Below are 9,253 nucleotides of genomic sequence, written 5' to 3'. Positions count from 1 at the left end.
CAGACACCCCTCCTGCCCCACAGACCCCCCCATAGACCCCCCCGCCTCATAGACACCCCCCCAGACACCCCACAGACCCCCCCTGCCCCACAGACCCCCCCGCCTCATAGACACCCCCATAGACCCCCCCACAGACACCCCCTCCCCCATAGACCCCCCCATGGACCCCACCGCCCCACAGACACCCCCCAAGACACCCCACAGACCCCCCCTGCCCCACAGACCCCCCCATAGACCCCCCTGCCTCATAGACACCCCCCCAGACACCCCACAGACCCCCCCGCCCCACAGACCCCCCCGCCTCATAGACACCCCCCCAGACACCCCACAGACCCCCCCTGCCCCACAGACACCCCCATAGACCCCCCCAGACACCCCTCCTGCCCCACAGACCCCCCCATAGACCCCCACCGCCCCACAGACACCCCTACAGACACCCCCCAGACCCCCCCGCCCCACAGACACCCCCATAGACCCCCCCCAGACACCCCCCTGCTCCACAGACCCCCCCATAGACCCCCACTGCCCCACAGACACCCCACAGACCCCCCCCGCCCCACAGACACCCCCATAGACCCCCCCACAGACACCCCCTCCCCCATAGACCCCCCCATAGACCCCACCGCCCCATAGACACCTCCACAGACCTCCCTGCCCCCAGACACCCCCATAGACCCCCCCAGACACCCCCCCTGCCCCACAGACCCCCACTTACACCCTCCCCCCCCAAACCCTCCCCTCCCCCCGCTTAAACCCACCCTTCCCCCTTCACCTGCCCCTCCCCCCCAATAGAACCACCCCCCGCCCCTCCCCCACTCCCCCGACCCCCCTTTGTGCCCCTCCTCCACCCCATAGACACCCCCCCCCCCCCCCCCCCCCCCCGAGCCCTCCTTGGACCCTCCTGACCCCCTTTATACCTTCCCCCCTTAAAACCCCTCCCCTTCCCCTGCCCCTCCCCCACCCCAGAGACCCTGCTTTCCCACCCCTCCCCCCACTTTTACCCCCCTCCCCCCCTGTTCACGCCCCCCATGTTGCCCCCCCAGGACGGACTGTGCCTCCCCCGGCCCCGAGCTCTGCTCCTTCCCCACCGCCAACGTCTCCCTGCTGGGGGCCAACCGCCAGGCCGTGAGTGTGGGGCAGCGCCCCATAGATCTGTGGGGCTGGAGGGGAGGCGGGGGAGGGGCTGGGGAGAGGGCCCCGTCGATCTACGGGGCTGGAGGTGGGATTGGGGGGGGGGCTGAAGGTGGGATTCGGGAGGATGGGGGGCACCCCATAGATCTGTGGGGCTGGAGCTGGGTTTGGGGGGGGGGCTCCATTGATCCGTGGGGCAGGAGCCGGGTTCGAGGGGTGCCCCATAGATCTGTGGGGCAGGAGGTGGGATTGTGGGAGGCTCCCTTTAATCTACAGGCCAGGAGCTGGGTTTGGGGGCTCCGTCAACATGTGGGGCAGGATCTGGCCTGGGGGGGGGGGGGGGGCGTTCCCCCCGCCTCCCCCCGTTCTGTGGGGCAGCCCCATGCCGTGCCCCGCAGGTGCTGCTCTACGGGCAGCTGTACCGCATCTCGCTGGAGCTGGAGCTGCCGGAGTCGCCGCCCAACCGGGCCCTGGGGATGTTCATGGTCAACATCAGCTGCTACGGCCCCGCCGGCCGCCCCCTGGCCTCCGCCGCCCGCGCCGTACGTGGGGCGCCGTGGGGCGGGGAGGGCCGTGGGGCTGGAGCTGGGTTAGGGGGGAGCTGGGGGGAGGGGGGGGGTGCTCCATCGATGTGTGGGGCAGGAGCGGGGTCGGGGGGTGCCCCACGTTTCCCCGCCCCACAGGCCATGCTGCATTACCGCTCCCCGCTGCTCCGCACCCTCCACACCGTGGCCTTCGCCGGGCTTTTCCTCGCCGGCTTCGCCGAGCAGACGCAGACGCTGGAGGTCGAGCTCTGCTCCCAGTACCGGGAGGATCCCGTGAGTTGTGGGGCCCGGGGGGGGGGGTGGCGGGGGAGTTGTGGACCCGACCTCCGCTCTGCCCCACATTTAACGCTCTGCCCCACAAGTACGTGCCGACGGCGGGGGCGGTGCTGCAGATCCAGAGCAAACGGGTGCAGTTCTACGGCGCCCGCCTGCGCGTCCACGCCGAGTTCAGCGGCATCAGGTGAGGGGCCCGACCCACGGCTGGACCCATAGACAGACCCATAAATAGACCCACGGCCGTACCCACAGCCGTACCCATAGACAGACCCACGGCCGGACCCATAGACAGCCCCATAGACAGCCCTGGGGCTTGGACCCACAGCTGGACCCGTAGACAGACCCATGGCCAGACCCATAGCCAGCCCCACGGCCAACCTAATAGCCAGCGCCATGGATTAGCCCCATAGACAGCCCTGTAACCAGCCCCATAGATGGCCCCGTTGCTCTGTCCGGTAGCCCCATAGCCCCACCCCATCCCCCCCATAGCCTGGTCCCCCACTCCAGCCCCACACCCTGCCCCATATCCCCACCCCACAGGTACCTGCTGCACCATTTCCCGCTGACCTCGGCGCTGCTGGGGGTCGCCGGGAACTTCACCTTCCTCACCCTCCTCCTCCTCGCCGGGACCCTGCGCTGGGGGAGGGGCGGCCTCTGGGGGGGGCCCCGCCCCTCCCCCCCCCCACAGGTGAGACCCGAGGGGGTGAGGGAGGGGCGGCGGGGACCCCACAACCCCCCCTCCCCCACCCCGGGGGGGGGGGGTGTGTGCTATCGCTCACCCCTCCCCCACCCTGTTCCCCTCCCCCGCCCCCAGGAGACACGGAGCGACCCCCCCCCGCAGGAGGAGGAGGGGGGGGAGGGTGAGATGGGGGAGGGGCGGGGGGTGGGGGAGGGGCGGAGGAATGGGGGGAGGGGGGCGGGGAGGGGCATGGGGGAGGGGGGGCGAAGATGAGGGGAGGGGGGGTACGGCGGGGAGGGGTGTGGGATGGGGGAGGGGGATGTGGGGTGGGGGAGGGGCTGGGGGGGTCCTTGGGGGGTATTTTGGGGGGGGTGGGGGAGGGGCGGACAAGGGGGGAGGGGCTCGGGGTTGTTTGGGGGGGAGGGGCGGGGGGGTTTCTCTGGGGGGGGGTCACTGATGTCTCCCCTTCCCCCCCCAGACCCTTCCCCCCCCGGCAGCGACGGCCCCGAGACGCTGGGGGCCAGCGAGGGTGAGAGGGGGGCACCCACCATTTGGGTGGATTCACCCGGTTTTGGGGGGGGGGGGGGACGGGACACGACACCCAAGTTCGGGTGGGAGGGGGCAAGGTTTGGGGGGGGGGGGGCACCCAGTTTGGGGGGGGGGGCACGATTTGGGTGGGTTCCCCCGTTTTCGGGGGGGTCGCGCGGGTGGGGGGGGGGACCCGGGTTTGGGGGGGGGGGGAACACAGTTTTGGGGGGTCACTGACGTCTCCCCTCTCCCCCCCCCAGAGGCCGACCCCCCCCTGCTCGCGGCGGCCCCTCCCCCCCCGGCGGAAGAGGGGGCGGGGGGGGGCGGGGGGGTCCCGCCGGCCGCCGCCCCCTCCCCCACCCCATACCCCCGCCCCCGCCACCTCTGCGCCAGCTCCTGACCGACCCCCCCCCAATAAACACCCCTCCCCCTCCGCCAGAGCGGCCTCCCGGTGTCTGTGGGGCGTCTGTGGGGCGGGGGGGGGCCGGGATCCGCGTCGCGGTGGCGCCGCCGCCGTTTGTCCCCCCGCGGCCGCCGTCGCCCCACGTGACGTCGCGCGCCCCCCCCCCCCCGGGTCACGTGCACAAACAGCGCGTCGCCCCACGCGCACACGTGACCCCGCGCGGCCCCGCCCCTTCCGGTGCCGCCATGGCGCGGCGGGAGCTGGAGGCGCTGCTGGAGATGGGCTTCGGGCCGCGGCGGGCGTGAGAGCGGGCGGGGGGGGGCCGGGGGGGCGGGACCCCGAGGGGGGCACCGGGCCGAGACTGGGGACACCGCGGGGGACGCCGGGACCCCGAGGGGGGATCGGGAGCCCCGGGAGAGGGACGGGGGTGGGTGTCCCGATGTCCCGGGGAGTCACAATGTCTCCGGGGGAGGGTCCTGGTGTCCCGGGGGGGGGTCCCAGAGTCCCCGGGGGAGGGTCCTGGTGGGGTCCCGGTGTCCCGGTGACGGGTCCCCGCAGGCAGCGGGCGCTGGAGCTGACGGGGCACCGGGGAATCGAACCCGCCATGGACTGGTGAGTGTGTGCCGGTGTCACTCCTCCCTTCCCCGTGTCACCGCCCCCGTGTCCCCGACCCTGTGACACCGCCGTGTGTCCCCCCCCCGTGTGTCCCCCCCCAGGCTGGTGGCTCACGAGGACGACCCCGACCTGGAGGACCTGGAGGAAGACGTGCCCCCCCCGGGGGGAGGTGACGCCGGCCGTGAGCCGGAGGGTCACACCACGGGGGGTGACACCACGGGGGGGCCCCGGCCGGCGGCACAGGACGAGGAGGCCCAGAGGTGAGGGGGGGGGGGCGCTGCTGTCACTGCCCCGGCGTGGGGACACGGGGGGGCAAAGGGGGGGTCCCATTGGGGTGGGGACAGTGGGGCTGTGTCCCTGCTGTGTCCCCCCCCGGGAGTGCCCAGTGCTGGGGTGGGGGGGGTGCCCCGTTTTGGGAGTGAAGGGGGGGTTAGGGGGCTGTTCCCGCTGGGGGGGGCCGGGGAGGTGTCCCAATTTTGGGGTGCCCCGCCCCGGGTGCTGGCGGGGCAGGAGCGGGTTTGGGGGGCTCTGGGTTTGGGGGGGAAGGGGGGGGTTTAGGGAGTTGTGCCTGGTTTTGGGGTGTGTGTCGGGGGGGTTCGGGGGTATCGGGGGGGTGTCCTAATTGGGGGTGCCCCCCCGTCCCCCCCAGGCTGCTGGCGCTGGCGGGGCAGGAGCGGGCGCGGCGGCGGCGGGGGCAGGAGCTGGGGCGGCTGCGGCAGCAGCTGCGGGAGGAGGAGACGCGGCGAGCGGCCGCCCAGCGCTGCCGGGAACGTGCCGAGGAGCGGCTGGCCAGGTGGGGGGGGCACCGGGAGGGGGGGGGGGGACCCCAGAACCCCCGGGGGGGGCACCCAAATCCCTGGGGACACCCTGAGCCCCTGGGGCCCACCCCAGAGCAGCCCTGAAACTCCCAGGGGAGCACCCCAAAACTGGGGGGGAGGGGCGAAAACTATGGGGGGAACCCAAAAGTGGAGGGGGGGGGAACGACCAAACCCTTGGGGCCCCCCCAAACACCCAGGATCCACCCCCAAACCCCTGGGCATGCAATGGGGGGGGGGAGGGGGCCAAACCCCCCTCCGGGGCCCCCCCCGACCGCTGGAGACCCCTCAGATCGGGGGGGGACGGACCCCCAGCCCCTGGGGCCCCCCCAAACTCCCCCGCCCCCGCTTTGCCCCCCCAGGCAGCGGGTGCGGGAGAAGATCGAGCGGGACAAGGCGGAGCGAGCCCAGAAGGTGAGGGGGGGGGGGGATCCCTCGGCATCCAGTGGGTCCCCAAGGCCCCAGCAGATCCCAGCGGGGGCCACCGGGATGGGGCGGATCCTGCCGGGAGCGGGGGGATCCCCCGGGAGCGGGCGGGTGCCTCTGACGGAGCGGATCCCGCTGGGATCCAGGGGGTTCCACTGGGACGGAGCGCATCCCGATGGATCACCCCCTGCTCCCCTCCCCCCGCAGTTCGGGCCGGCCCCGGCCCCCCCCGAGCCGCCCCCCCCCGGCCCCCGGCCCCCCCCGCAGCGGGAGTACGAGCAGAGCCGCATCCAGGTCAGGGGACGGGGGGGAATTGGGGTTGGGGGTCCCGAGGGGGGGGATGTGGGTTTGGGGGGGTCGTTGGGGGGGTCCCTGGGGAGGGTGTGAAGGTTTTGGGGGGGACTGGGGGGTCCTGGGGGTCCCATCCCAGGGGTTTCCTGGGGGGAGAAGGGGCCTATGGGGGGAGGGCTCCAGGGGCTGCAGGGGTTTCTTGTGGGGGGAGGGGTGTGCGTGTGGTCCTGGGGGGGGTCCCAGGGTGGGGGTGAACCCCGGGGGGGGTCGGACGGTGCCGTGACCCCCCCTGCCCCCCCAGGTGCGGCTGCCGGACGGGCGGGCGCTGACCCAGAGCTTCCGGGCGCGGGAGCCGCTGGCCGCCGTCCGGCTCTTCGTTCAGCTGCAGCGCGACGGGGGGGGGCTGGGGGGGGCCGGCGGCGACACCCCCCCCCTGCCTGAGCCCTTCTGCCTGCGCACGGCCTTCCCCCCCCGGCGCTTCACCGAGGAGGACATGGAGAAACCCCTGCAGGAGCTGGGTACGGCCCGGGGGGGGGCATTTTGGGGAGGTGTCAGGGTTTGGGGGGACCCTGGGGGGGTCGGGGGGAGTCACTGGGGGGTTTTGGGGGGGGGGCCTTCAGGGTTTTTTTAAGGGGGTGTCAGGCTTTGGGGAGGTCCTGGAGGGGTTTGGGGGTGTATAAGAGGTCATTGGGGGTCCTGGGGGGGTCGCTGGGGGGTTTGAGGGGCTCTTTGGGTGGATTTCAGGGGGGTCTTTGCAGGGGGGTGTCGGGGTTTGGGGTGGTGTCGGCGTTTCAGGGGGTCTTGGGGGGGGGTCAGGGGGGTTTTTGAGAGTTTATCAGGGTCTGGGGGGGGGGTCCCCATTAATGTCTCCTCTCCCCCCCCCAGGCCTGGTCCCATCCGCTGTCCTCATCGTGGCCAAGGTGGAGGGGAGCTGAGGGGGGGAGCGGGGCCTGGGGACACCCCCCGGGGACCCCCCACCCCCCCCCGGGGCCAAATAAAACCTCGGCCGTGTCACACCCCCCCCCCCGAGTCCTTGTCACCGTCTCTTTGTGCCGTCCCCGTCCCCCCCCCCCGCCCTCCCCGTTCCAGTTCCCGAGCAGCAGGGACAGGGCTGGCGCAGAAATGGTTTATTTAGTGCCTTCCCCCCCCCGCGCCCCCAGCTCGGTGTCACTCCCCTTCGGGTGACAGGGGGGGGGGTCACGGTGTCACCGGGGGGGGGGGGGGGGGTGGGAGCCACCCCCCCCGCCCTCCCTCAGGGCTCCTTGCGCAGCTGCTTCCCCACGGGATCCACCAGGATGACGACGCCCCAGGCCCCCACACCTGGGGGGAGGGACACAGGGTGTCACTGTCACCACCCCCGTTACCATGGCAACGCCCCATGGTCGTGTGTGACCCCCCCCCCACCCCCCCTTGGAATTTCCCCCATCCCCTCGTTGTCTTGGGGATGCCCCCCCATGTCACATCCCCTGTTGCCATGGCGACACCCCTCGTTGCCATGGAGATCCCGACCCCGCCCCGTATCCATGGGGATACCCTTAGTTCTACCCCCCTCCCCCCCGTTGCCATGGGGACCCCGGACCCGCCCCCCCCCATGGCCCCCCCACCCCCCATGGGGCCCCCCCCAAACCCCGTTGCCATGGGAACACACCCCCACACCCCACACCCCCCCATGTCCGCGGTGCCGCCCGCGCCTCTCACTGATGGCGAAGGTGATCTGGGCGATGGCGGCCAAGGAGGGCGGGACGCCGCGCTTCATGCTGCGCCGCGGGCCCTGGTAGATCCAGAGGGCGGCGAGGAGCAGCGCGGAGCCGCTGAGGACGCGGCAGCTCCAGCACCCGCCGAACAGCGGCCTGGCCGGTGCGGCCACCGCCTCCCCCGCGCCCCGCGGCTCCATGGCGGCGGCGGAAGTGACGCGGCGCGGGCGGGGCGCGGCGCGAAAAAGGGGCCGTGCGCAACAGCGCCTGGCCGTCCGGGTGCAACTGCCGCCTGGCGCAATGGTTCCGGGAGTGAGGGGGGATATTACCGGAGGTGGGGGGGAGGGAGTGTCCCGGTGCGCCGCCGTTACTTCCGCCACGGCACCGGCCGCCGCGCCACGTTCTCGTCGGTCTCGGCCGCCTCCCGCAGCGCCGCCATCACCAGCTCGTTCTGCCGCCGCCGCTGCGCCAGGAGCTCGGGGCTCACCTCGGGCAGGGCCTGCGGAACCGACACCGGGTCAGGCCCGTAACGCTCCCCCCGGCCTCGGTGGTTCTAAAACCCGCCCCGGGCCCGGTTTTACCTTCAGCGTCTGCTGGCGCCGCTCCTCGCCCGCGCCCACCGCCACCCACAGCAGCAGCCCGGCCGCTACCGGCACCGCGCCCCGCAGCAGCGCCCGCGCCCAGTGCCGCGCCGCCTCCATGGCCACGCCTCCGCGGACCGCTCTGCGCCGCGCGCGCCACAGAGCCCGCCACTTCCGGGCTTGTCTGCGCCTTCGCTACCATAGAGACGCACGGGTCAGACGACCTCGCTGGAGGACCCCGCTGGAGGACCCGCCGGGGCCGCGAACCGGGGACGACTCCCCGTCCCCCCCCCGCCGGTGACGTGCGTGATCGGGCGCAGAGACGCACGTGGGGAACCCCCTTGTGTGGCGGCGAGGTTGTTGGCCCCCACGCCGTGCCTCACAACCTGGGGACAAAGAACCCGGACGCACCGGGGCCGGTAACGGAAGGACGAGACGAGGCGTACGGGTGCGGGAGAGGCTTTATTAAGGCTTAACGAGGCACCACCGGACCCCCCCCACTCCCCCCTCAACCGACAGCGTGTCCCCCGGCGTCACCCCAGTCCCGCGGCGGGCCCTGCGGAAGGACAAAAAGGAGTAAAATGGCGGCACCGGGCTCTCACCACCCCCCCACCCCCCCCCAACCGGAGCTTCTTCGGTAACGGGCTGTCCCGGCACGTGAGGGTAGGACCGGCGGAGGGGACCCGCGGGCACCGAAGACTTCGCGCCGGCCACTACTCTACCTCCGAACATCCCAGGCCCGGGCACGGCGCCGCCGGGGCCTGCCAAGAACGGGAGGAACCGCCCGCCCCCCACCGCCTCCCGCCTCACCTCAGCCACAAAATGGCGGCCCTCCAGCGCGCCGCCCCTTATATACCCCCTCGCGCTGGGCGGAGCGATAGGACCCGCCAATCAGAGGGCGCCGTGGTGGGCTCCGCCAATCCGCGGCCGCCCCCCTTCCCTCCCCGAGCTCGCGGGCCAATAGGAGCGGTGACAGGGCGGGACTAGCGAGCGGAAGTGAGGTCAATACGGGAGTTGGGGCAGCAGGTCGGTGTGCGATCGGGATCGAACAGCGGGGTGGGGGGTGTCGGTAGCCCGGTAACGGCCCCGTGTCCCCCCCAGGAGCTGAAGGAGAAGCCGCTCAAGCGGCGGCGGGGGCTGGCGCGGGGGGGTGGGCGGGCGGCAGAAGCGGCGGTGAGTGCCCCCCCGTGGGGTGGGGGACCCCCCAGAGCCCCTCGAGTATCATCTGGGACCCACTGGGGCGCCCCCCGGTACCCCCCCACCCTCCAG

The 9,253-nt window shown here is 73.0% G+C and overlaps 2 protein-coding genes, 1 long non-coding RNA gene and 1 other non-coding gene across 7 annotated transcripts in view; 1 reads left to right on the top strand and 3 right to left on the bottom strand.

Moving 5' to 3' along the window:
- UBXN1 (UBX domain protein 1) overlaps positions 1–6,738 on the top strand; it is an 8,127-nt gene extending 1,389 nt beyond the window's left edge. Inside the window, exons 2-16 of one of the 3 annotated variants that reach the window (XM_074568036.1) lie at positions 1,044–1,125; positions 1,530–1,673; positions 1,815–1,949; positions 2,039–2,136; positions 2,493–2,640; positions 2,767–2,812; positions 3,110–3,160; positions 3,420–3,863; positions 4,121–4,174; positions 4,279–4,437; positions 4,827–4,970; positions 5,355–5,406; positions 5,626–5,712; positions 6,011–6,227; positions 6,595–6,738. In XM_074568036.1, coding sequence (XP_074424137.1) covers positions 1,044–1,125; positions 1,530–1,673; positions 1,815–1,949; positions 2,039–2,136; positions 2,493–2,640; positions 2,767–2,812; positions 3,110–3,160; positions 3,420–3,863; positions 4,121–4,174; positions 4,279–4,437; positions 4,827–4,970; positions 5,355–5,406; positions 5,626–5,712; positions 6,011–6,227; positions 6,595–6,644 — 1,911 coding nt within the window. In that variant the 3' untranslated portion in view covers positions 6,645–6,738. Of the gene's footprint in view, positions 1–1,043; positions 1,126–1,529; positions 1,674–1,814; positions 1,950–2,038; positions 2,137–2,492; positions 2,641–2,766; positions 2,813–3,109; positions 3,161–3,419; positions 3,864–4,120; positions 4,175–4,278; positions 4,438–4,826; positions 4,971–5,354; positions 5,407–5,625; positions 5,713–6,010; positions 6,228–6,594 lie in introns of those variants that run through there. The other 2 variants (XM_074568037.1, XM_074568038.1) reach the window with 2 other exon arrangements.
- Positions 1,463–2,635, bottom strand: LOC141735370 (uncharacterized). Its single transcript, XR_012584695.1, has 3 exons — positions 2,497–2,635; positions 1,830–2,156; positions 1,463–1,601 (listed from the first exon to the last, which is right to left on the bottom strand). It is a non-coding gene; the product is annotated as an uncharacterized LOC141735370 (long non-coding RNA).
- Positions 6,739–6,821: 83 nt separating the features above from the next.
- Positions 6,822–8,201, bottom strand: UQCC3 (ubiquinol-cytochrome c reductase complex assembly factor 3). 2 transcript variants are annotated; one of them, XM_074568015.1, is made up of 3 exons: positions 7,985–8,201; positions 7,408–7,902; positions 6,822–7,029 (listed from the first exon to the last, which is right to left on the bottom strand). In XM_074568015.1, exons 1-3 carry the CDS (start codon positions 8,184–8,186, stop codon positions 6,962–6,964), a joined length of 765 nt encoding a protein of 254 aa, XP_074424116.1. In that variant the 5' UTR covers positions 8,187–8,201; the 3' UTR covers positions 6,822–6,961. The 2 variants fall into 2 exon arrangements, with proteins under 2 accessions (XP_074424116.1, XP_074424117.1); XM_074568016.1 differs by having other exon boundaries at positions 7,733–7,902; positions 7,985–8,143.
- A 426-nt stretch (positions 8,202–8,627) lies between these two features.
- Positions 8,628–8,762, bottom strand: LOC141735390 (small nucleolar RNA SNORA57). Its single transcript, XR_012584706.1, has one exon. It is a non-coding gene; the product is annotated as a small nucleolar RNA SNORA57 (small nucleolar RNA).
- Between the last annotated feature and the right edge of the window lie 491 nt (positions 8,763–9,253).

The sequence above is a fragment of the Larus michahellis genome, chromosome 31 (genome assembly GCF_964199755.1).
Source record: "Larus michahellis chromosome 31, bLarMic1.1, whole genome shotgun sequence".
Lineage (NCBI taxonomy): Eukaryota > Metazoa > Chordata > Aves > Charadriiformes > Laridae > Larus > Larus michahellis.
The sequence above is the reverse complement of the archived record's forward strand: the minus strand, read 5'-3'. Positions and strand labels throughout refer to the sequence as shown.